Source organism: Anser brachyrhynchus (assembly GCF_964034855.1).
Source record: "Anser brachyrhynchus genome assembly, chromosome: 11".
Taxonomy (NCBI): Eukaryota; Metazoa; Chordata; class Aves; order Anseriformes; family Anatidae; genus Anser; species Anser brachyrhynchus.
The window spans coordinates 8,639,853-8,665,396 of NC_137706.1; the positions used below are offsets into that span (position 1 = coordinate 8,639,853).

A 25,544-nucleotide genomic window follows, 5' to 3' on the forward strand; every position below is an offset into this window, starting at 1 on the left:
AGTACATTCAGCGTACGTGAATACACTGAAAAAAGGTATCAGTCTGAGCCAGCCAACGGCAGCTGACTGCTACATACAAAGCATTTCCTGAGGCTACAAATAGAACCCTATGCGTTCTGAGTAAGGTCAAAATTCACTGGTATGTTTCAGGCTATTAAATCCATTTATTTGAATTATTTCAGGCTAAAAAAATAAAAAACAACATGTGCATCATGGTGTATATATATACATACATATATATATATGAAATAAAATCTACTGTTTTTAGAAATATCAGGAAATTGAGAGCTCTGAAGAAATCAACAGAAACTGAAAGACTCATCAGCTGTGAAAACTGAGTCATTGTCCCCCAGAACACTGTAAAGACAAGTTATGACTACCTGCTCCATATCACTAAAAATTATGCAAGTGACATTATCTTTATTCAAAAGCTATTCTATGGTAAAATACTACACTACAGAGTGAGAAAAAAAACCTTTCAGTTAAGCCCATTTCCACCAGAAGATCTAAAATAGCTTTGCAAGAATAAGCCTATTATTTCATTTAATAAGAAGCCAACTCTAAAGCATCCCTTTTCAATAAAAAACACATCACAAAAACAAGAGCAAATATTATTCTATCTGGATCTTTAAAACAAAATCAGAATGCTGAAATATTAGACAAAGCAAAGCAGTGCTCTTAAATGGAGAGCCACAATTTCCTTCACTCTTTGGCTCTATTGTTTTCTTTTTTTTTTTTTTGAAGAAGCATACAAGCGAGGGAGGCCAAGAGATTCATTTATGTCTTTAAATAACCAGGACGAACACTGTTTGCCCTTCAAGAATACCCGAAGGATACACTCTAACTTCAGCACAGGCTGAATGACAACTGGACACAAATTTCAAGGCGCTGGTATGATATCCACCCACAGTGAACTTGGCCTTACACTGCTGTGCAATGTCATGTGAGAAAAAAAAAGAGAGAGGCAAAAAGTCAGGCACACGCTTATCTAGTTTAAAAAAAAAAGAAAGAATTTTAAGGGAATATGCAATCTGTTATTTCATAGAGGTAGGAATGTTTGACCTCAAGACAATCCTGACGACCACGACCTGATACCACTGCAGGTTTGGAAGCTCACTAGCTCATACAAAGCCATTCACCCTCCAATGATAAGCAATCATATCGATGCTACTTCCGACATACGTCCAGCTCGCTGTTAGAGCATTCCAATGACTCCTAGGCAACCTATTCCAAAAATTGACTAACCTTTCTACTAGAAAGGATTTCTTAACGCCTGCCTTCATTCTTCCTAACCATCTTCAACTGCTTTCTTGCAATTTAACCTTACTGTTATTATTTTACTGTCTGTGGACTGGTGAAATGGCTTACTCCCACTGCTGCACCAGTTCTTTTTGTACTTGCACTCATATCCCTCAGTCCTCCTTTCTTTAAGTTATGCAACTCCAGCCTTTCCTCGTTGCTTGTACTTTACTCTCTTGTTGCTTGTACTTTTACTCTCACACCCTGTGTCTCTGCAGACACTTTGGAACTGCACAACCCAAAACCCGATGAAGTGCTTCAAGAGAAGTCTTAGTGCCAAACAGAGAACTGCTTCACTTCTCACACCAGCTACTTTGTACCCTGCACGTGGAAGATGGACACAATGTTTGACTGCTTTTATAAACGTATAACTTTAGAGGCATATGGCTGAAACAAGGAGTTGACTTCATTTCCAGGTTGTGAAACTGAATCACGTGGCTATCCGGAGTAAATTATTATTTACACAGCCAGAGCATATGTTCCAGGAGCTCTTAAGGTCATAAAGACCTTTGCTCTGGAAAGCCTATGGTCTAACAATTACTCAGAGACATCTGTGATTACAACAGCTACAATTTTAGATTCATTAAATCACATATGTCCCGGCGTACCTTTGCTCTTTAAAACACTCTTAGTACCTCACAGCGATTAATAAATATCGTTACTATTTTAGAGCTCTCCAGAACTGTAGTACCTGTAAAAGCATTCAAGATCTCAACTGGAAAGTTGTGAGATTTAAAGCTCGTTTAGTATGGCTATCTGCACACGGTTCAAGTGCACATCTCGGGATGTTCGGGGAGACTTCATGAATCATTTGCTGCAACTAACCTTGAGTTCACCTAGCTGTTAAATTTGGCAATGTGGGCGCAATGGCAGAGCAAGCGGCCTCCCAAGGCCACCGAGTTGAGCAACGCGAGGGTCACCACGGGAAGCGACAGGCTGCGTTTGTCTTCAGCTCCGGCCCGCAGCTCACGGCGCTGTGCACAAACACTCGCGGTTCTGCACGGCACCGGGCGTGCCGGGGAGCGAGCCCCGACAGCCCCTCCACGGGCCGCAGGCACCTCCCGCCCGCCGCCGGCTCTGGGGCGAGCTCCCGGGGCCGTGCCCGGCTGCTCCCCGCTGGCTGCCCGGGAGCGCTCCTGCAGCGCCAGGCGCCGGCCCTGCGGGCTCGGCAGGCGGCTGCGAACGGCCCCGCGCCCCGCCGGCGGCAGCTCTGCAGCTTCGGTCCTGGCAGGGGCGGGCTGGAGGCGAAGCGGAGCCCGGGGGGAGCGCGGCCCCGGCGGCGCCCGCCGCTCGCCCCCCGGCCGCCGCCCCCTCACCTCACCTCACCTCACGGCCGCCCCCGCCAGGCCGGGAGGGGCGGGGGGAGCCCGCGCCCCCCGCCCGCCCGCACTCACCGCCCGCCGCGCGCCCCGCGCCGCGACCGCCCGCAACATGGCTCCGCCGCCGCCGCCCCGCGCCGCTCTCGCGAGAGCCGCCCCGCCGCCACCGCCCCGCCGCCTCATTGGGCGCCGCGCCGGGCCAATGGGCGCGCTGCGCTGCCCGCTCCTTCCCTCTCTCCGCCGACGGCCGGCCCCGCGCGGCGCGGGTCGCGCGCGGCGGGCGGTTGGGGAGCGCGGGAAGCGCGCGAGGGGCCGTTGGCGGAGGGCGGGAAGCGCGCAGCCGCTGGCTGGCGGCGGGCAGCTGCACCTCGCCGGGGCGGGGCGGGGCCGCACGTGCCGCAGCGCCCCACGAGGCGCAGCCCCCGGCAGCTCGTGCAGCCCCCCCGCGGCCCTTCCCCTCTGCCCCCGGCATGTTCCTGCGTGGGGCTGGATAAAGCCCTGTAGAATCACAGAACCATCGAATCCTTCAGGCTGGAGAAGAGCTTTAAGATCAGCAAGGCCAACCATTAGCATGGCACTGCCAAACCCACCACTAAACTGTGTCCCTAAGCACGATGCCTGCACGTCCCCTGAGTACCTCCCGGGATGGTGACCCAGCGGCTTCCCCCCGCACAGCCCTTTCAATGAAGAAACATGCCCTAATATCCGACCTAAACCACCCCGGTGCAACCTGAAGCCATTTCCCCTTGTCCTTTTGCTTGCTGCCTGGGAGGGGTGACAACGCACGATGAGGACTCACCAAGGCCTGAGGTGTGGTCACCACAGCTGTCTCTTGGCTCAAGAAGATGGGTGTTGAGCTTCCAAAACCCGAAGCAGGATGCCAGCACTGCCACCAGACGCCTCCCTTCCTCAGACACCCACCAGTGGCTGCTAAGGAGCCTGCCGGGTGCCAGGAGCAATCCCGCGCAGACCACCACAGCCAGCCGCTGATGACAACATGCAGGCAGGATCCCCGGGCGGCACTGGAGGACAGGCCAAGGAGAGAGCCTGCTGTGGGGACACACGTCCCGCCTCCTGTCCCTTCCCTGCTCATCAGGAACCAGAGGAAGCATCCCAGGCCCTGCTGGAGCCATGTGCCCGGCAAAGGAGGAGGAGGAGGGCAAGGTGCCCCCATCTGCGGCTGGGGAGCCAGCTGCCAGCCCTGGCCCCGGCCATGCTGCCCCACTCCTCACAGCCTGGCTGCCCCCGGGACCAGGCTCGCCGATGTTTCCATACCGCCAGGTTTTTCCCCCCTGTCAGGGAGAGGGATTTGCAAAAACAGCAGAAAGTCAACGAGAATGTTTCAGGCCAAGCGGCCGCTGGGCCCCTGAGAGGCCAGCACCAGGGAGCGGCCAGCTGCCAGCCCCGCCGCACCTGGGCCGGGCACATCTCCCTCACCCCCTCACAGAAATCACCAGCCGGCCCCAAGCGCTGCTTCTTCCTTCCCATCCTGAAGTGGTTGGGGTAAAGAAAACAGACGGTTACGGCACTTGGCCCGTTCTTCCAAGAATCGGCGTGGGTCTGCAGCACGTCAGTGATTCGTTCTGCATTTCTCAGGCCCCCGCAGGAAAGCAAGAGGCAAGCTGATCAAAAGGGCTCTTCAGCCTTGCCACAGCCTTGGCACCGGACCACCTCTAAAATGCATCCAGCCACATGGCTTTCACCTCAGATGCCAAGAAGTATTCCGGCTTTACAGAGAAACGTAGCCAGGTCCAGCAGCACAAGCGTCAGAGCGGACACTACTTTGTCTCAAACACTTCAGGCAGGAAGAAAGGTGGCTGTACCGCACGCTCCAGCTCCCCAGGCCCAGAACAACAGCAAAACAAGGATGCAAAATAAGAACATCCCGAGCATCCTTAGCTCGGCCATTATTTCTTTTTAATTAACTTGTTTTACTCATTAAAAGCATGACACACAATTTCATAATCCTATTGTCATCTCCAAAAAGGAGCTTCCAACGTGCAGACAGCACATCTCATGGGGATGAACTCTTTAACAAACAGAAACAACGCACGTACACCTAAAAACGCCAGAGCAAAAATAAACAATCTGATCTCATTTGAGTTTGGGGTTTTTGTTCTGTTTGTGAGCACCTCAGACCAAACCAGAAGTGAGCCACTCCATCAAAACTGACCCAATTGCATCCTAGCTCGGAATAAGTTGTTCCTTTCCCCACATATCTGGTTTAACAGCACACGGGTATTTTGACGAGCAGGGTGACATCGCCACCCGCCAGGTCAGACTTCAAAGCGTAGTGTCACCCATCCAAAGAAGTGACAGGCTGTTTATTTTCTGTTTATAACTTTGATTTTAAACCTCAGCAACACTTAAGTTGCACGTAATCTTTATTGAAACTGGCTTGATGCGGATTACACCCTGAAGCACAAAGGAAGTCTATCACGTATGGCCAGTGTTTTAGGAGCTTATAACTGTAATCAGGTAGGGATTATATCAGCATGATCCATATTAGCTGCACGGTGGCAAAAGTCTTTTTTCTATTTGACCTTCCCACCTAAGGCATGACAATAAAAACAGTAAAACACGCAACGAGCAGGTGCTGCTGAAGGTGGAGTCACTGTCTAATGCAGACAGAGGATCTTACTCTGTATTTTGAATGAAAAAATTAGCCCTTAATTAGTGGAAGCAGATCCATTTATGGTGCATTGTTATCCAGGATTATTTCATTAGGATCTGCTGACCCAATTTCTGTGTTTGAAAGGGAATTACATTTTTTCACACTACAAATCAATAACGCTGATTGCTCAAAATTATATAAATAGGGTTTCAAATGAAAGCAGGTACCTGCACTGGTATCTCTAACAAAGGCCACAAAAGAAAATGAAACGAGCCATTACAAATATGTCATCATGTCTGCATCAGAATCGGATTTCGGTTCCCTTAAAATACATAATTCCTAATTAAAACATATGGAATCCAGCTAATACAGTCTCATGACTATGGGATTTAGAGAAGGAGAGGAATTTTTTTTTATTACTGCTATGATGGTCCCCTCTGGCAGGGGTCATCCTCAGCTTACTCCTCCCACCATCTCTGGGCATAGCTGACTCCGATAAATTAGAAGAGCTTCATTTGGGAAGCTTCCCCAGCACACGAAAGGATTCACCTCCTAATCTGTCAAAATCCAATAAGGTTAAAGCAACTGCAGCCTGCTTAGAGTGCAGCAGGGCTCTCCAAGCCATGCAAGCGGGACCCATGGCCCAGCACCGGACAGGCAGCCGCGGGGAGAAATGGGGTGAAAACCCACCTGGGAAGGGGCAGTGGGAGAGGTCTCTGCTGCTGAAATATTCCACGCCCACGCTCTGCAAATCCACGCAACCAAAGCAGTTCAGCAGCCCAGGACACTGCCTATCCCCCTGCACTCACCCCTCCCCCAAGGAGGGAAATGGAGGCACCTCCCCAGGACCCTGCTCTCTGCTCCCCATCCATCCTGCCCCTGAAACACATCTCAACACCTTTCAGTTCCTTTACAACGAAAGCCCCAGCACAGGTGTGCTTAATGCTTTATCCAGATCACCTTACAGCCTCCCACCTGCGTGCCTCTGGTCAGCATTTTGTCTTTCACACGGCCTCTGGAGGGCCCCCCGGCAGGGACAATATCACCAGCCCCATTTCCAAAGCCCGGGATGGAGGCGAGCACTCCCCCAGAGCCACCCCACAACAGCCACCGAATCAAGCTAAACCTACAAAGCCCATTTGCAGGGAACAGCAGGCAGCTGTTTTCCCTTCCTCATCATCTCCTCTCCCATGCTAACCATTTCCAGGTGCTGACTAGGTAGCGAGGGAGCAACACCGCGTTGTGTTTCCTGCAAGTTGTCACTGTTCCCAGAGAGCACGGTCACCAACGGAGCTCAAGCTGCCCCTCCTGCCGAAGACAGGCAAAGAGGGGCGCTGCAGCCTCTCATGAAGCATGGGCTGGGGTTCCCTGGGCAGGCAGCTCCTGCTGCCCAGGAGAGCAGCACCCGGTAGCAGGGGTGAGGGACGGGTGTCCCAGGTCACACCCCGCTCCCCTCCTGTGCAGGTGCCTGCCACGGCCGCTTGGTGACCTGCATTCCTCCTCTGGTGAGTGCCTCGCCTCCTCGCTAATGGGAGAAGTGTGTAAAATTCACAGCCAGATTGTATCAGCATTATTTTTTAAACAGGGAGCTGCTTTTTCTGCCTGTTACGCTGCCAGGGAGGAACCTGGAGGTTGCGGTGCTGCCACAAGCCCACTCAGCAGCAGGGACACCCAGGGAATGGCCCTTCCCGTGCCTGCAGGAACAGAAAAGGGAAAGTTGCTTTTCCTTTAGTTTCCTTCAGTTTCAGCTCAGTAAATAATACCTTGAGGGCCTGTTTTCAGTGTTTGGGACCTGTTTGATTTTTGACATTTTTCTCCACTGAGAGAGGAGCACCTTCTGGTGAAGCTGCCAGCTGCTTATTCTACCTGGCGGCAAGGCGAACGTGCCTCCTGCACCCCCAACCCCAAGCCTAAGGTGCCACAGCAGACCCACTGCTCTGCAGACACAACACACCCACTGCCCCTTTCACCCAGCAGACAATGGCACAACAAGATTCCCAAAAACATACACGCAGTTTGCATTTCAGTGAAAGTAGCAAGAAGCCGGACGCTTCGCAGGGAGCCGGGCAGCCTCTCCCACGCTGGCAGGCTACATCAAGACCAGATGCATCTCTCCGAGACATGACTGAGGTCAACCAGAAAGTAATGGGCTCGGAGCGGGGGGAAAAAAGAATCAGATGGGCACAGCCCGGTGTGGAGGAAGCCGGATGGGATGGTGGGATGAGTCCTTCCCCTGCCCTTGAACTTTCTGCATCCCTCCTACCCGGAGGGCACAAAATGGCAAGGACTCCCTTTGCCATTTTACCATGGCTGATTCTTAATCAATAGCAGGGCTGGCAGTAGCTCTTGTGCAATACCACTTTCTGCAGAGCCGGGCCCTCTTCCCCTGCAATGCTCCCAACCCCTGCTGGTCTCAGAAGAATTGAGCCCAAAGCTCCACATAGCAATTCAAATGCATCACCAGACATTAGGCCACCGGGTTAACCACTGTTTAATTTCGTCACATTTGTTTGTGAGTTATGTACGTGCCTTTCTTTTGTCAACATCTCCTTTTAAAAAGGATATTGATTTTGTTTTCAAAGGCTCTCGAAAATAAAATGAATGACTACATTCTAAGGAAGAGTCATTTTCTCAACAGCTGTAAATAATTTATTGTTTGCAACCCACCCAGATCAAAAGATACTTCATCAACTGATGTGGCAAAATCTGGTGCAAGCTGCATTTCTATTATCTCAGATCCAATTAACCATTTGGAGCAGACTAAAACATAACTAGATCAATCCAGAATCAGATTAATAACCAATCCATAATCACATTAATCACAATCTGTCCATAATTAGCCATCAGATAATCCCATTGGACAGGAGGTGACATGCAGTATCCCATTATCTCATTAATTATCTATTTTCAGTATCAGGCATTGTCCCCAAACACGGGGAAATGTTTTCTAAAGGAAAAATGGACAGGGAATTCGCCTTTGGCTACATCCTCCCCACGGAAGACCCTAATGGTTCGACGCTGAAGTTTTACACCCTTTGTTTGTGCGTGTTCTACTAGAACCAAAGCTGGATCTTCGGGAGATGTCATGTTTTTGAATAAAATATGATTATCTTAGGAAGACGGATAAATAAAACATTTGTTTCATGTGAATAAGTTTCTGAAAGAAAAGAAAACCCTTCATCAAAGGTTTTAATGGTAATGTGATAACAATAGCTTTGCAATGCTAAATCTTATTGCAGATGGTTCCTGTCCTTTTTTGTAATGTAAGTGAAATTGTGTTCCATCTGTTTTAATTTTATAATGGACTTAATCCATGGCTGGCTCTGAAAGAATCGGCATTTACTGCCTTTGCAATCTGCTGCAAACAAAAAAATTGTTACCGTTTCCCCTGTCTAGAGGCAACTCGTATTTGTGTTTGGGAGCAAAGACCGGAGTTGCTCCGTAGAGAGCGGGAAGCGCTGCCAGCCTCCCTGCGGCCAGGCAGCCCCGCCAGCGCTCACCCCAAACCCCGCTGGAATTGCCCCAAAAGCTGCTGGAAACCCTGGGTGCTGGGTGGAGGAGAGCAGGGAGCGCTCGGGGTGGCAGGAGGGACAGACGGTGCCTGGTTTTCACTCACAGGCACTCCCCTCAATTCCAAGCAACCTGAAGGCGGTTTTCCAGAGGTCCCTCCTGCCCCGTACTGTTCGATGGTTTTGTGATCCGCTTTCCCTCAGCGCCCCCAAAACGAACTGACAATTGGCCTCTTTGTAAAATGGGGCTGCAACGGAATGGTTTTACGCCTCTTGGCATCACCTGGAGTCACTTCAAAGTTTGCCATACAGCACCTACAGGCGGTTCAGGGCTTTCAGCATTTCCCTGGCAAGTCATTTTTCAGGGTTTTCGACGGCACTGCCTGCCTGGTTCCTACCTGCCTGGGCACAAACCAAGTCCTGCCCCACCGTACCTGCCTGCTGCCAGCGCTCGGCTCTGTGCTCACACCCCTGAGCCTGCGGCACGGCTTTGCCCAGGGTCAGAAGCGTTTGGCTGGCTGCTGCTCCTGAGCTGGAGGGAGGTTTGGGAGAGCAGGAGGACTCTGCCCTCGAGTGGGAAAAGGGGTGATGCAACGCGCAGCGTCCCTGCCAAGCTGCTGTGTTCTTAGACGTGTCTCGTTCTCCTATCACCCTGACATTTTATTTTTGCATTTTATTGTTAGCACATGCAGATCCTGACTCACTCGGGACTCGGTGCATTCCACCCCGGCTGAGGACACCCTTGTGGACCCCCTTCTCCGTGGGGAGTGCGGGCACAGGCAGGACTGCAGGGCTGTCACTCGTCCCCGGGGGTAACCCCGCTCTGAAGAGCCGGCGGCACATTTCCAGCCCCCTTTACGCCCCTCACCTCCCAGCTCCGCTCTGCTGCCGGCCACAGAGCCGCAACGCCGGCAGTGCCGGACCGCGAGCCCCGACGGTTGCCGCAGCCCCGAGGCAGGGGACGCGTGTGCTCGCCCGGCCGTGCGGGTGTGGGTGCTGCAGCCCCCCGGTGCCGCGCATCGCCCAGCGGCCGGGCGGGGCGGGCGGGGATGCTGAAATCCCCTGGCGATGCGCGCCCCTGCTGGAGCGGGCACCCCGAACGCGTTCTCCCGCTCAGCTCCTGTTCAGTCGTGAACATCTTGCTTTCAGCACCTCCGGGAGGTCCCAAAGGTGCAGCGGGGGCTGCAGCCAGCTGGGGAGAGTGGGTCAAGCAGACAAACCTATCGGTTTGGCTATCGGTTTGGCTATCGGAACCCTCCTCTCCCCTTTCCGAGCTCCCGGCGTCTCGTACCGACAGGGCGTCTGGCTCAGAAACAAGTGCTTCAGCCGAAAGCCCACCCTGCCTCCCCGCTCCGAGCAGAGCGAGCGCAGCCTGCCCTTCCCGGGTCGCAATTCCCAGCCACCACGCCGACCTACACCTGCCCGACGCGCGGGTCGGATGGAGGAGGTGGCTGCACGGAGGGGAGGGACGGGGCCGAGCCCCCAGGACAGCGGCGGTCGCGATCGCGGCGCGGCCGAGCTGTTACAGAGCTCTCGAGCTGCTCCCGGCAATGCGCCGTGAAGTCTTGGGGAATTTAAACCCGAGCCGAAGGCCGCCGAAGCGCTCTGCCCATTTCTTTGCTAATGCACAGGAAGCCCGTGGAGACCGGGGGCGGGGGGCGAGCGGAGAGGATGGAAAGGAAAGGGGAGAGCCGGGGCTGCGGGGGCGCCGCGGCGTCAGGTGCAGCGCCGCACCCTCGCTTGGCCGCTGATCCCGGCCCGCCGGGCGGCTGCCGCCGGGGCCCGACGGCGGAGCTCGGGGCGGCCCCTGGGGCACCTGCGGGGACGGCGGCACGGGGAGAAGCGGGGCGGCGCGCAGCGAGGAGCGGCACCGGCGGGGCCGGGGGCGCGGGGCTGGGACGGCGCCGTGCGCTCCGGGACGGGGCGGCCGGCACGGGGCCGCCGGGGGCCGGGCTGCCCCGCCGGGGGGCCGCGCAGCGCTGCCGCCGCGTACCGGGTGCCGGGGCGGTACCGGGGCGGTACCGGGGCGGTACCGGGGTGCCGGGGGTGCCGGGGTGCCCGCGGTGCCCGCGCCCCGCCGCGCGCCCATTGTTCGCCGCGGCCAATCCGCGCGCGCCCTCCCCGCGGCCGCCAATCGCCTGCGGGGGCCGCGCGGTGAGGTCAGCGCCGCCCCCCCCCCCCGGCCGGTGCGCGCTGACATCACGGCGCGGCCCGGCGGGGCGGGCCCGGGGGGGCGGGCGCGGCCCCCGCCCCGCGGGCAGTGGAGCAGCGGCGGCGCCGTCCCGCAGCCGTCCCGCATCGCGCCCCGCGCGCACGGGGCCGCCCGCATGGTGGACGTCCTCCTGCCGCGGCCGCTCCCGGGCGCCATGGGGGAGCCCTCCAAGAGTAAGTGCGCGCCGGGCCGGCCGGGCGGCGGGGCCCCCGGTGCCGCCGGGTGCCGCCGTCGGGGCGGTGACAGCGCCGGCTCCGACAGGGCTGCGGCTCCAAGCCTCGGCCCGGGCGCCGCCGGTGCCGCCGCTCCCCGCGTGCCCCGCGTGCCCCGCGCTCCCGGCCCCGCGGCGCCGGCTGGTAGCGGGCTGCTCCTGCCGCCCGCCCGCCGTGCCGCCCGCAGCCCGCGCCCTGCCCGCCCCGCTCCGCGCTGCCGTTCGCTGCCCCCGTCCCCTCCGCGCCGCCGCTCGCCTCTCTCTCTTTCCGTGTTTCGGTTTTCTTTTTTTATTTCTCTTTCCGTTTTTCTTTCTTCCTTTCTCTTTCTGTTCTTCTGGTTTTGTTTGCTGCTATTTCTCCGTCTGTCTGATGTCTTGTCTCTTTCCGTTTTCGTTTGTCCACGTTCCTGTTTCACCTCTCTCTGTTTTGTTTTTGATTTTCCACGGGGTTGGTTTCCCTTTCTGTCTTTCCGTTATCTTTTCTTTTTTTCTTCTCTTATTTCTTTTCTTTCCTTCCTTTTCTTTCCTTCCTTATTTCTTTTCTTTTCCTTCTTTTTTCTTTTGTTTCTTTATTCTTCCTTTCCGTTTTTCTGCCGTTTTTGTTTTACACTTTCTCTGCCGTTATTTCCCGTTCCGAGGTAACACTTTTATTTCTCTTCCCGCGGTCCTTTCCCTCCCTCGAGTTTCTCCTTTCATTTCTCGCTGCTTCTCCCTCCGCTTTCGGCTTTCCTTCTATCCTTCCCTTTCCCTGGCCACGTTTCTCTTTCGGCTTTCCTTCCTTTCCCCTGCCCACATTTCTCCTCCTTTCTTCCCGTTTCGTCCCCCCGCTCCCGGCGCCCCGCCGCGTTCCGCGCCGCCCTGACCGTGCCCCGCTCGCTCCGGCAGGGCGGCCGGGGCTGGCCCTGTGCGCGGGCTGCGGGGGCCGCATCCAGGACCCGTTCCTGCTGCGGGTGTCGCCGGACCTGGAGTGGCACGTCGCCTGCCTCAAGTGTGCCGAGTGCGGGCAGCCGCTGGACGAGACCTGCACGTGCTTCCTGCGCGACGGCAAGGCCTACTGCAAGCGGGACTACAGCAGGTGACCGGCGTGCCGCAACGAAACCGACCCCAAAAAAGCCCCGCGCGACCCCCCCCCCCCCCCCCCCCAGCCCCGCGCTCCCTGACGGCGTGGCGCCTCCCCGCAGGCTCTTCGGCATCAAGTGCGCGCAGTGCCGGGCGGCCTTCAGCAGCAGCGACCTGGTGATGCGCGCCCGCGACCACGTCTACCACCTCGAGTGCTTCCGCTGCGCCGCCTGCGGCCGCCAGCTGCTGCCCGGGGACCAGTTCTGCCTGCGGGAGCGCGACCTGCTTTGCCGTGCCGACCACGGGCCGCTCCCCGACGGCGCCGCCGCCGCCCGCGGGCCGCGCAGCCCCGCGCTGCCGCCGGCTGCCGCCGCGCACCTCGCAGGTACCGGCCCCCGGCGGGCCGCCGCGGCTCGGGGAGGGCGGCGGGGGGCGGCGGGGGGCGGCGGGGAGCGGAGGCGGCGGGGCTGACGGTGCACGCTCTCCCCGCCCGCCGCAGAGCCGGTGCCCGGGCGGCCGCCGGCCCCGCGGCCGCCGGCGCACAAGGCGGCGGAGAAGACGACCCGCGTGCGGACGGTGCTGAACGAGAAGCAGCTGCACACGCTGCGGACCTGCTACGCCGCCAACCCGCGCCCCGACGCCCTGATGAAGGAGCAGCTGGTGGAGATGACGGGGCTCAGCCCGCGCGTCATCCGCGTCTGGTTCCAGAACAAGCGCTGCAAGGACAAGAAGAAGTCCATCCTCATGAAGCAGCTGCAGCAGCAGCAGCACGGCGACAAGACGGTGAGCGGAGGGAGCGGGGCGGGCGGGAGGGTGCGCGCGGGGGGGCCGGGCCGCCCGGCGCCGCGCTGAAGCCCCCCGGCGTGCCCGCAGAGCCTGCAGGGCCTCACCGGGACGCCGCTGGTGGCCGGCAGCCCCATCCGGCACGAGAGCGCCGTGCAGGGCAGCGCCGTGGAGGTGCAGACCTACCAGCCGCCCTGGAAGGCGCTCAGCGACTTCGCCCTGCAGAGCGACCTGGAGCAGCCCGCCGCCTTCCAGCAGCTGGTGAGCCCCGGGCGCCGCGGCGGGGGGACGGGGGGGCGGCCGCGGGGCTCACCGCACCGCCGCTGCCCCCCCGCCCCAGGTCTCCTTTTCCGAGTCCGGCTCCTTGGGCACGTCCTCCGGCAGCGACGTGACCTCGCTGTCCTCCCAGCTCCCCGACACCCCCAACAGCATGGTGCCCAGCCCGGCCGAGACGTGAGGCCGCCCGGCCGCCCGCCGCCGCCGCGGGACTTCCGCATGCCTGCGCTCCCTGCATGAGACACCCGGCCCCGGGCCGCTCCCAGAGCGCCGGACAAACGCCTTTGTTTTTTAATTATTCTTATTTAAAAACAAACAAAAAAAATACCTTACTGACGGCCAAAAAGCACCGGGATTCTCGCTGCCTTCGCCAGACCGGAGAGAGAGCCCCCGCCCCGGTTATTTCGTTGATCGGGGGTTTCGCCCTGCGGATTTCGATGTTTCCTTTCCCCAAAGAAACGCGCCTTTCCCCGCTGGAGCCCGGCGTGCCGAGAGGCTGCCTCGCCCGCCACTGGCGCTGGGGACGGCTTCTCTTCCCTGGCTGGAAGGGAAACGAACAGAAAGGCGTGCATCAGCGGAGAGAACGAGCGGGGACAGGGGCTCCCCCGGCGCACGCCTTCCCGCGGCCGCGGAGCCGGCCCGGCGCCCCCTCTGCAGCCGCTGCCCGGCCTCATCTCACGCCGCTGCCTCGCCCGGGGTCGCTGGAGAACGGGACCCGGGACCGAGCCTTTGTAATGGGGAAACCGGTACTAGTGGTGTTAAGTTATCAGTGGACGGAGGATGGATTGTTTGAGCCTTTAACGAACAAAAGTAAGTTATTGCTATTTATTGTCAGTCAGCGGTTGAATAGTGGGATTAAATATTTTGGACTTAATAAAAAAAAAAAAAAAGAAAAAAGAAAAAAGAAAAGGATTGAAACGAAAATAAGGGACGGGAGGGCGGCGGCGGGGCCCCGGCCCCGGGAGCGGGCGGGCGGCGGGGCGGGGAGGGCCGGGCGGGGTCTGTCGCAGCCCCCAGCCCCGCAGCCCCCAGCCCGCTTTTGCCGTCGCGGCCTCTCCCCCCCCGCCGGGGCCGCGTGTTCGCGGCCGGGGAGGCGGAGCGCCGGTTCCCCTTTCGGGCAGTCCCGGGGCCGCGCTCGCACCTGCTGCGGTGCCGGGCCGCATCCCCTCCTGCCGGGGCTGCCCCGGGGCTGCCCCGGGGCTCGGCGGCCCCTCGCACGCCCTCGTTCTCCCCGCCCAGCCGCGGCCGGCGGCCCCTTACCGGCCTCTGCCGTCACTCCGGCTCCCTCCCCGCTCCCCCCAGGGCGGCCCCGCGCTGCCCCTCGCGACCCACCGCCCGGTGCCTGGGAGGGCGCCGCGGCCCCGCGGGGCTGAGGCGGCGGCTGCGCGGGCACCGCTACCCCGCGTGTCCCCTCTCCCCGCCACCCCCTGGGCGAAGCGGCCCCTCACGGCCGGGGCTGCGGCCCGTGCGGCCGCTCGGCGGCTGCCGTCGGGGCTCGCGGGGCGCCTGAGCGGCCCGGGCCGCCCCGATCTCCGCGGGTCTCCGGCCGGGCCGGGCGGGGAAGCGCTGCCCGGTTCCCCGGCTCCCCCCGCTGCGGGGCCCCCGCATTCGTTACCTGCGGCCCGCTGGGCACTGCCGGGCGGAGTCGCGGCCGGGCCGGGTTTCAGCTCCCGAGAACGATCCGCCGGGCCCCGGCCGAACCCGTACCGTTCCTCCGTGGGCGCGGGGCCGCCCTCAAACCGCGCCCGAAGCCCCGGCCCCTTCAGCCCGCGGCTCCCCGCGGGGCCGGCCCGGGCGGGTCGGGCCCCGAGCGGCGCCGCCTCAGGTGCGGGCCGGAGGGGGGGGGGGACCGGCGCGGGACTGCGAAGCGGGGACAGCGCCCGCCGAGGGCGGCCCGGAGCGCGGCGAGCTCGGTACGGCCCCGGCGGCGCCTTCCTGAGGGCCCCCGGCAGCAGCGGCCGCGGCTCTGGGGCCGCCGGGCCGGGTCGGGCCACGCTGAGGGGGCGGCTGGGGCCGGGCCGCGGGGCGCTGCGCGGGAAGGGCGCGGGGCGCGAGAAGAAAGCTCTGAGGCGGGCGGCAGGGCCGAGGGTTTAATGGGGGGGCTCCAGGGGAACGGCGCCGTCAGAACATCACAACGTTTAAACGAGCATTATTAAAGTCTTACCGAAACGTTAAAAACGCGCACGGTTTACAAAATCCGTATTATGCGGGACGTATCAGCAAAACATTACAAACGAAGTTTCCTCAGAGCCAGTTCTGAGAAATGCTTTAGACGTCTGCATAACTGGAAGGACATCTTACCCGCCTCGCTTGGCTGCTTTTTTCCCCTCTCCGAGCCTTGCGCTGCTTATCATAATTCAAACACACCAACATTTGTAACGCAGAAGTCACTCCATAGTCAGAATAAGTTATTTTATTACAAGACATATAGAACATATTTCCTCTATTGGCAATCTCGGTTCAGCAGTTCCGCAGTGCAAGTACCACCACATCACAAGGTAGAAAGTACCCAAACCATGACATAGGATTCATGAATGAAATAAACTCAAATTATCAAAATTACGAAACAGAACTTGAAAGTATCTACAGTACTTATGATATAAATAGTGCAAATTATATATATCTACAGCATAAGTATTTAGAGTATCAAAAATTTTTCGGAATAGCCTTTTAAAGAAGGTAGTCAGCACGAACCAGTCAGCATTACAATGCCAGGGACCTTAAAAACAAATACACCACTTATTTTTTCAAGAAGAACTGCCGAGCTTCTTCCCAGGACTGCCGGGGGAATCTGTTGGACAGCTCAAGATAATCTTGAGAATTGAAAAATTTTTCTGTTGAAGACAGAACATAAAATCACCAAGTTATTCCCTCTCTAGATAAGATGGCAATAAAACAAGAATAATGAACACGCAGCCAATTCGAGATAGTTCAAGTCATTTGCTCCCCTCCCCCTACCAAAAACTTCTCAAATCATGGAGTAATGCTAATGCAGAGCTACAGGCATCGAGGCTGGGCTTTGAAAATGGGAGCACGGGGGCCTGATGAGCAGAGGCACAGGTTTTTAATTTACTGGGTCGGGCTCTCCGTGGCAGGCACTGCGGCATTACGAGTGGCTCTACATACTGCGCGTTCCCAGACCCTGTGGGGACCCGCTCAGCCATGCTCCTGCTGGCGCAGCCTGGCTCGGCTCTGCAGCCCCCTGCTCGACAAAGCGCTGTGGAGGAGCTGTGCTCCCCGATTCCCCCAAAGCTCGCAGCAAGATGGCAAGCGCAGCTTGTACTCCTGCAAGCACTGCTGGTGACGTGAACGGACTACACATGCGTGCGAAGGTTTGCAGGATCTGACCCCGCCAGCAGCATGTTGCAGTGCAGCACTGAACAATGGAGAACTTTCAAATTCTTTTCTGAGCAGCGTTACTGTTCCTATTTTTATTTTTTTTTTATTTTTTTTGGGGGGGGAAACAACACTGTCTGTCCTTCACATTAAAATGATATAATAGATAAAAATAATCTTGCTCATACTGCTATTATTAACTCAGCTTTTTGCAACGGGGGAATGTTTAGAAATTACACTCTCATGTCACCACGTAGTCATCTTTGTTTAAAAGTTCATTCAGTTTGAATAATGAAAATAAAAAAAACAGTTTTCCACTTGGATTTTAGATATTTCTTCAGCAGATTCTCATGCAAACGCAATCCTGGAAAGTTTGTTTTGCAGACACTGCATGAGGCTGCTTCAAACTAGAAGGTATAATGTTGACAGTAAAATCACCATATGTTTATGTTAATTTTAAATTTTGTAATTTATTTTTAAACACAAAGCTTATGTTTTAGACCTAGAACTGCTTATCTTCTGCCAAGCATTCAGCAATACAGTGGTGAATTTCTGTTTGCTATTAGGGAGAAACAACTGTCCAAGCGATGTACTTTACACAAAATGCGGGTGACTCAAGATGATTTTCCCATCAATGCACTTGAATTTCACATTTGTTCAACAAGTAAGAGCTGTCTTAGCTGAGAATCTTTCAAATGGTTAGTCTAAAATGGTTAACTGCATTTTTACACAATACTTGGAACGGAGGAAAAGCTGCAATTCTTCTGCAAACTGACAAACTTTACAGGATAATTACAGGACAGTATTTTACTAATTTTTGGCTCCTCTGGTGTATTGGTATGGCTCCACGGCTTCTGTAACCTAAAACTTTTGAAGGTAGTCTTTGTGACAGCTAATTAAATGTGTGCACGTACAGGATCACATTTTAGGACAGAATACCACACAGCATTTAATAAAGATTAACAGCCTGAATTCCTGATACTGTGAATAGCAGACTGCAAGCCACACGTTTTAGTCAAATTTCAAGCTAGGGAGCCTCTCCCACAAAAGTAAAATCATTCTGCTGTATTCCTTTCATGGTGAGGCAGATTGAAAAAATATCTCATTCACAGTAAAATGTATTATCTACATATTTTGTAGCCTAATTGCTACTCTGTTACATTTCATGGAGACCTACCCCTCTGATGAGATAACTGATTATCCATTTGGCCTGAACTCTGAGCAAAGTCCTATAAAAAAAAAAAAAGAATCAGGTTTTCAGATCTTGCATCTGAGGAAATAAAACAACTTTTTAAGTATTCACAGTCACCTGAAAACACTAATACATTATGAAATCTGTAAATTCACAAACTGTCTTATTTGCTACACATCATAACAGATAACTGCTAATAATTAAATTCTATAATATACAGTGGACTTCATAACCTTTTTTTTTTTAATGATACTTTAATACACATCACAGAAAAACAGCTTTTTAGTATCTTCTTTGGAAATAATTATTTATCGTGAGCTTTTAATTTAAGACAATTGATATAGCTATATTTCTTTAAAACAAATAGTGTTTTAGACTTGCACTACAGAGTCCAAACACACACTTACAAAATCGTTGAATGATCCCAGTTTGCTCGGCTGTGCTTCCCGGCGACCCAGGAGCCCGAGATCCCGATTCACTTACTTCACAGTAAGTGAAGTTCCTCCAAGGACGTGATTAACTCCAGGCAATACTGCGCCCGCTGCTCCTACTAGGCAGGAGGCTGCGTCCTCCAGAGTCGGCAAGGACACCGACTTCGCTCTGAACCAAGCAGGATTATGCAGCTCAACTGCCCCAGTGTGGAGAGAGCTTTGAGGAGCGGATCTTTAGTTTAAGCTCTCCCTGAGCAGAGGTGGTTTATTTGACAGGAGATACAATTTAGCAAATCATAGATACTCCTAAATACGTATTTTTAAAAATTATTTCAGCCCATCTAGAAACAGAAGTAACAAAGAAAGGATGATGCAACCTTCTGCAGGAGGATGGAAATAGATCTGTTGGCCAGGAGGCTTAACGTGGATAGCTGTAAAATCCAGCAATCATTTTCCTTTGATTTACGCTGCACACATTTAACACACTGTATTTAAGTGTTATATTCGTACACATGACCAAACTTTTACGTAAACGGGACTTCTTTTTGCATTCCCTGGCACAGGAAGAATCTCATTTTCTAGTCACAGGGAAACATTTTACAGACTTTACCAAAACTTCCACTGAAGCAAACGAGAGATTTGCTTGACGAACTGCAGCAGGTTGAAATAAAAGTGCAGGGGCAAGGCTCTTCTGTGTGTAGGGGGATTTGAGCATTCCTTGGTTCCTTTCAGAATTGTTCTGTGTGTGTGCGTGTGTGTGTTCAACATTTGGGATGAGATCTTAAAATGAGTAAAATATTGAAGTATCAGTAAAGCCAGCAAAAACTTGACAGTGTAGAGCCCACGAGGATCTTCTGTATTTTAAGGCAACTCTTCTAAAAGCCTGAAGGAATAGCACAGGGACTTGGCATCTGAGATATAAATACTTCTCTAATTATAAATCAAATTAATAACGCTGACCCTTGCAAATATACTTACATTTTGCTGCAGCTACTGGGGATTTAAATGCCACTATTAGACCAAAGGAATCAAGGTAAATAACCTTAATTATTTGATGGGGGACACTATTCCCTACTTTTTTTCTTTTTTAATTGGAACACAAATCAAGCTTGCTGCATTTACTGATAATGCTCATTTTTTGCTACCGCACCTTCTAGAGTGAAATCTGTAGTTTCCATATTAAAATGTTTCAATATAAAAGAGTCAAAGATGAATTATAGCTTTGTATTTAAACAGAAGTTCATTACAATATGGCAAATTCTTCTAATGCTAAGTTACGAAGTTTTTGTTGTCATTTTTAATTTGATATGCAATTATTTTAGTATTGAAAGAATAAAAAGTAGTCCCACTCAGAAGCTTGATAAGTCAGTTATAACTTAGTTATGCTAAGACTTTTAGTAAATATTTAGTTCTAATGCCCTCTCTCCCAAATCTGTGTAGCCTACCCTTTGACTAGCTGTAAAGCATTAGGAACGAGTTGGAGTAATGTTTCCGTATCAACAACGGTGACTCTCAGGTGACTGATAGAGAATCCTAAAACCGTATTATTCTGTAATAGCAAAGTGTTTATGAAAACAGCATTTATTCATTTGAAGATAGATGGTAAAACGTATGGAAAGCATGAGGCACATGTGAAAGCTGATAAATAAAGCACAGCATATAAATTTACACAAAGAGAACAAACCCGCTGTAAATCCTTATTCAAAACAGTATTTGTAATGACCTCAGTGGCTTACTGTCAAAAATAAAGATTGCAAGATTAGACCGGTAACATATGTTCTGTGTATTTTCTGCATAAAATATATACACTTCTGTTCAGTTCTCCCTGTAAATCTGATGTACACAGTATACAACTGTACATTTATATATAAACAGATTAACATACAGATTTCAGATATGCTGTATGTGCAGCCCTTTAAAAAAAATAAGTATTTTAAAAGAATTGTCTGGTAACAGTATGATCTACACCAAATCTTTCTTTCACGTCCAGTAACTTTAGTGACAACAGGATGCTGCAGGCGATAGTGAGAACCCGAACTACTCGGTAACCTTTCAGTGTTTTAAGATGTCTCAAGTACAGGCATCATCTGTGGTTCGAAAAGAGCTGCACAGAATCTTAAAGTACTTCAATGCTGTTTACTTGTTTTACCTAAGGCAAGCGATTTCTATATACACTGCAAAGGTGAGAAAAACGGCTGCAGTCTTCCTGCATGCACTGCTCTTACTGACATAGCTACCTGAATGAATGTGGCGAGTAACACACAGCTCATCTCCTGCTCCAGGATGATCTTGTTCTGGGAGTTATTGTAACAAGCAGCTATTAGTGAAGGGAAGAGCACTTTGATTAAACGAGGATCACTGAAATACTGGAAAGGCAACTGGCACAGCTTCTGCAGCACTGTGGGGTGACGGCCAGATTGTACAATGATCTGAAAACACAAACGTAACAAAATTAGAACACGCAGCCTATCTGGTCTTCTCTTCCTGTTAATCATCAAGAGTGTTGAAGTCATGCTAAAAATATGAGCATGGCTGAGAAGAAAACATTTTAGTAAATACTAAAAATAAATCTTAGAACATTTAGTCCAACTAACTTCTGTTTTAGTGTGCAAATATTATTTTTATTGCAGGGGAACACAAAGAAAATAAGGCTGTGAAACTGCTTTTGCCTTTATCACCAAAAAAGACAATAAAAAGGAGAACTGGATTACTCTGAGCATTACGATACTTTTGTTTAAGACAAAGAATTAAAGCAAAGACACTGTTCTAAGTTTAGGACTACAAAAAACCCACCCACAACAACAAAGACAGAAACAACTGCTGCCATTTAAACACAGTAAGCATATCTTTATTGGAAAAATAAAAAAGAAAAAATCAAGAGCGAGATCACCACGACCATAAAAGCCTGATGAAGCTTGCTCATCCTTTACTGGAGTGCTCTCTGGCAATCACAGAGGACTCTGTTTCATCGTAGATGTCTGCTACACATTCTCAGGCACAGAAAAGAAAAGGTGATTGTAAGCTGCACAGCAATGAGTTTCAGTAGAGACTCCAAAAGATCCTCCCATCTGTATTTCTTATCTTAGTTTCTATCAGTGCCATTGACTCTAAAAGGAGAATTGTTTAGATAAATGGGACTGTTGTCATGAAGCAGGCTAAGTTTACAACTGCGTACATCTGGAAAAATAAGGCAATGCTATACTGGTCTCTTACAAAGGAACCTTTCCAATTTACTTAATATTCTTATAAAGTCTTTGTGATAAACTAAAAAAAATTCAAAATCGGATCTGTTCCAAGCAACCTCGATTAGACAATTATAATATGAAAGAGCTGTTTGACCCAAAGTTGGCTTTTCAGCATCGGAGGAAGCTCCTATAGGGCTGAACACTGTAAAACTTAGGGTCATGACTGTAAATTGTACTTGGAAAAACACAATTTTACAGGTACACACCCAGACAAGACTGCATTGAAATTAAAACCAGAAGGACAGAAAGAAGCAGTTGAGACCACAGGAACATAAATTACAGGGATTTACAAGTTTTCAAAGCACTTTTAACAATACCTTAAGAACACACTCTGAGTTGATAATGCAGTTCAGTTTAAAAACAAGATCAACAAAGTAATAGTTTGCATTTTTTCAGTTCACCAGCCTAAAAGGCACTGAAAACCTTTCAGAATACTGGCAGAATTGTCTTAATGCCCTTAAAGCCAGGAGGAATTTTTAAGAGACAAACAAATACGTGACAATTAAGTATATAGTGCTCTTTTGAGGAAAATATCTAGCCCACCACGAAAGCATTTGGATGATGCTGAACTTAGCTGTTGGCTACCATGCTTTGTGCTTACTGCTGGAATTGTAAATTAATCACGGTGGGTATGATCTAACTCTAGGTTTTTCTATGGCAAATCCTACAATCCGAAAAGTGCTCAGAATCAGTTGTAACCGTACTAACATAACTACAATTGGTATTTGTACAGGACAGAGTGAGAGAACTCCACTTCTTTTTAATGGCCACTGGACCTGAGGAACAGACCCAGGAAAAGCAGTTTTGAGGACTTTTCATTTTTCATTTCACACTTCACTTCCTTTACCTGTTCTAGAAATGCCATGGATAATTAGTGAACTCTTCTAAAATGAACAGTGCAGACACCCAAACAGCGCTCATGGAATTACTATTTCATTATCTTTTTCTTTTCAACTTTTTTTTACTAAGATGTTATCAACATTAAAGATAGGGAAGTTATACACAAGAGCTGCTGATTATTTTAATCTGGTATTTATCACACATGGAATCAATTAAATGAGTTCAGTTCATTGTACTAATGCAGCTACACTAAACCTGATACACTGCATTATGTAGCCTGAAAAAAATCATGAAATAACTCACTCCTCACTGGAAAAAATTCCCAAGCAAATAAACCTCTAAGAGCATATTCCTCGTTTCACTGTCAAGTGGCAGAGAAAGTGAAGTCCAGCACTCGACTGAGCAGATGAACATTAAAGAAAACAAATGAAAACCTTGTCTATGACTTTTTTATGATGGAAAAAGTTTTTTTTTTTTTTTTTTTTAAACAGTCACTTCCATCTCTTTGCTGGACGATTCTAGGGAGTTTTGCAGACCTGGAATACTCTTCTCATAAAATGCTCTCATATGAGATACAAACCCCTTACTGAAAGGCAGCACAGGAATTCCTGTCACATACTAGAATGCTAGAATTAGCTTTTCTTGTTGCTCTCTCTCCAGCCTGAAAGTCAGATATGCCTGTCAAACGTAACAAGATCTTAATTAAATCACTGCATTTCTGTACAGCCAAGCACTTAAGCACCTGCTTAACTCCACATATGTGCCTAGGTCCCATTAATATTTGCTTGCGGTCTTTTTCTGAATTGAGACCTCTACCAAATTAGTAAAAGCTACTCTATTGTTATTCAGAGCAGTTCATTCATATTGCTGTTTTCTGTATTTTACTTAAAATGTTGCCTACTATTAATTTCAAGATATTCATATCACCTCATTAGTTTTGCCCGTGCTTTGCTTAAAGAAATTGCAGACGATGAACTTGCTTAGCCTAGGTTGGTTTTGACCCAACACAGTAAACATTGGAAAAACCCTGTGAAGACAGAAGCTACATGCAGATAAGACAAACTGCAACTATGTTTGTGAAATACTATTTCATGATGAATTAATAAAGTTTTTCTTCCTGCTACCTGCCAAACTGAAGACCATCTCCGGTACGTTTCGGCAGCGGAGCCCAGCAGATGATGAGGAGATGTGAGTAACAGACAGCACGCGAGCGAGCATTGGCCAGTGGCACACTCTGCTCTCCACGTAGAATCATGTCCAAAATGAGAAGCTAGAGCATCTCAGGTCCCTTACTGTGCCAGACTCAGGCAGCCTCTCCACTGTGTAAGATGACAGTTAGGAAGGGCTGTACACAATGCATGCCACTCTAATACTTGATTTTGTTTACTTTCAAGCTTCACTAAGAGCCATGTTTAGGAATAGTATGCTCCTTGCTTGGTCTCTGTCTGAATTTCCAGCTTCCAGCCCGCGTGCTGTGTCTACAGAGCTGCGCTAGCTGACTGTCCAGCACAATGACTAATGTGATGACCTGGGGGAACTTTTTACTGAGCAACACCTCTCAGGGTTGCCTATCTGTTATCTTCTGTCACTCCCACCGGTTACAGCCTCCCGCAGGCCCCACTAATGTGCTTCATATCCAATAGCCAGAGGGGCAGGCACTCACCTCTTCCCTACCCCACCCGGCAAGCCCTGCTCCCGTGTGCCTCTCGAGTGCAATAACCATCCCCATCCACTGAAGCTTACCACTTAGGAAAGAATGATTCCTGTTGTCTCAAGGTGGAATCCATTTTTTTCTCAAGTTTACTTGGGCCAATATTCACTATATAGTATATTGCTTACATATTGCTGCAATTCTTCTAGCTGTGAAAGTCTGAAGCAGTATAAAAGTCAGTCTTTCAAAACAGGCTACAATGACAAAAGCCAGCAATATGCCACACAGCACTTGAGCAATAAAAAAAGGACAATCAATCAAAAAAATTAAAAGCTCCTTGTAGTATTAGAACAGTAATAAAGTTGTGAGGGGAACTCATCATTTTGCTGGGAGATAAGGCTTCCCCTGCCGCTGAAGCAGTGTTTCTGGCTACACAGTCGAGGTGACTGCTAGAAGGCTTTTCCATCCTGGATCCTGCAATTCTTCTTTGTATGCCCACTGGGACAGCTCCAGCACCTTTCCTTTCCCTTTTCTTTTCCCTTCCCTTTCCGGCACCTTGCAAAGCAGATCTTCACAGGACTAAAGACTCTTGATAGGGAACTAATAAACCACAAGGACCTAAATAATGTAGGTTCAATTTCCTCCGAATAGCTTAGGCAATGTACAGCTCTTTCCTTTCTCTGAGAAGCTTCAGAGACCCAAAACGAACTTTCTGTGGATCCTGGAGCAATGAGAATCTGGAAGCTGTGACTCCCTTCCTTGCTCGCAAGGGCAGGGAGATAACCGCTCGCATACGCAGAGGGAGCCTTTGCATGAGAACTATCAAGAGAAAGACATTTTGGTGAACACCTCATAATTCTTCTTACATACTGTATGCGATATATAAAACATCTGTCTTGGATCCAATCTTTCCCTATATTCCTTTTATCATGAAAAAAATACTTACATGCCTATGCATAAACTTTTGCCAAAGCTACATAGTAAAACATTCATAGCTACCAGGATCCTGCTTTTTTGATTGATACACATCAGCAGCTACATGTCATAATAAATAAGAAGTCAAATCTTACCAAGTCAATGGCTAATTTTACAACAAAATTAAAACAAGAAACCTCTAGTCTTTGGAACAACACTAGGGTAGCTGAGTTTATAAACATCTTACAAGTAATAATCAGAATTTTCATTGAGAAATCTAACGTGTCAGTCAGAAAGTTGAGGAATGGGAGCATGTAAAACATTGAAAAAATATTACCCAAATTGAGGTGAACTGGTGATTCATGTATTCTTTAAGAACTCTAATATCCTGATTTGACTCATAAGTGAAGATGCCTGTGGCTCGGTTTTCAAGAACTAGTTTAATCAAAATGTTTTTTGAAGATTTACATTTTTTTTAACCCATGAGGAAGTATTGCTGCTGACAATCCAAATGTCTTTTTCCAAGTTGTAACTGCATACTTTCTACATGACAAGCATTTGAAAAAAAAAGAGAAACTAACTGAATTTAAAATTTGCCAGCAACTCTTCAGAGATTTAGAGAAGATTAAGATCATAGATGGTTTTTAAATGG

The 25,544-nt window shown here is 51.1% G+C and overlaps 3 protein-coding genes across 12 annotated transcripts in view; 1 reads left to right on the top strand and 2 right to left on the bottom strand.

Moving 5' to 3' along the window:
• ETFA (electron transfer flavoprotein subunit alpha) overlaps positions 1–6,243 on the bottom strand; it is a gene marked incomplete at its 5' end in the record, with an annotated part of 35,770 nt that extends 29,527 nt beyond the window's left edge. The window contains one exon of one of the 2 annotated variants that reach the window (XM_080551387.1): positions 6,208–6,243. In XM_080551387.1, the coding sequence (XP_080407513.1) occupies positions 6,208–6,228 (21 nt within the window). Of the gene's footprint in view, positions 1–2,693; positions 2,802–6,207 lie in introns of those variants that run through there. The other variant, XM_080551385.1, reaches the window with a different exon arrangement.
• A 4,732-nt stretch (positions 6,244–10,975) lies between these two features.
• On the top strand, positions 10,976–13,604 carry ISL2 (ISL LIM homeobox 2). The gene is made up of 6 exons (XM_080551384.1): positions 10,976–11,126; positions 12,050–12,239; positions 12,346–12,608; positions 12,723–13,006; positions 13,097–13,267; positions 13,347–13,604. The coding sequence occupies exons 1-6, from the start codon at positions 11,069–11,071 to the stop codon at positions 13,461–13,463; spliced, it is 1,083 nt and encodes a 360-aa protein (XP_080407510.1). The 5' UTR covers positions 10,976–11,068; the 3' UTR covers positions 13,464–13,604.
• Positions 13,605–15,677: 2,073 nt separating this feature from the next.
• Positions 15,678–25,544, bottom strand: part of SCAPER (S-phase cyclin A associated protein in the ER) — a 242,691-nt gene continuing 232,824 nt past the window's right edge. For all 9 annotated transcript variants that reach the window (XM_080551341.1, XM_080551342.1, XM_080551340.1 and 6 more), the window contains 3 exons: positions 20,479–20,670; positions 17,796–17,847; positions 15,678–16,116 (listed from right to left, as the gene is read on the bottom strand). In XM_080551341.1, the coding sequence (XP_080407467.1) occupies positions 16,022–16,116; positions 17,796–17,847; positions 20,479–20,670 (339 nt within the window). In that variant the 3' untranslated portion in view covers positions 15,678–16,021. The remainder of the gene's footprint in view (positions 16,117–17,795; positions 17,848–20,478; positions 20,671–25,544) is intronic.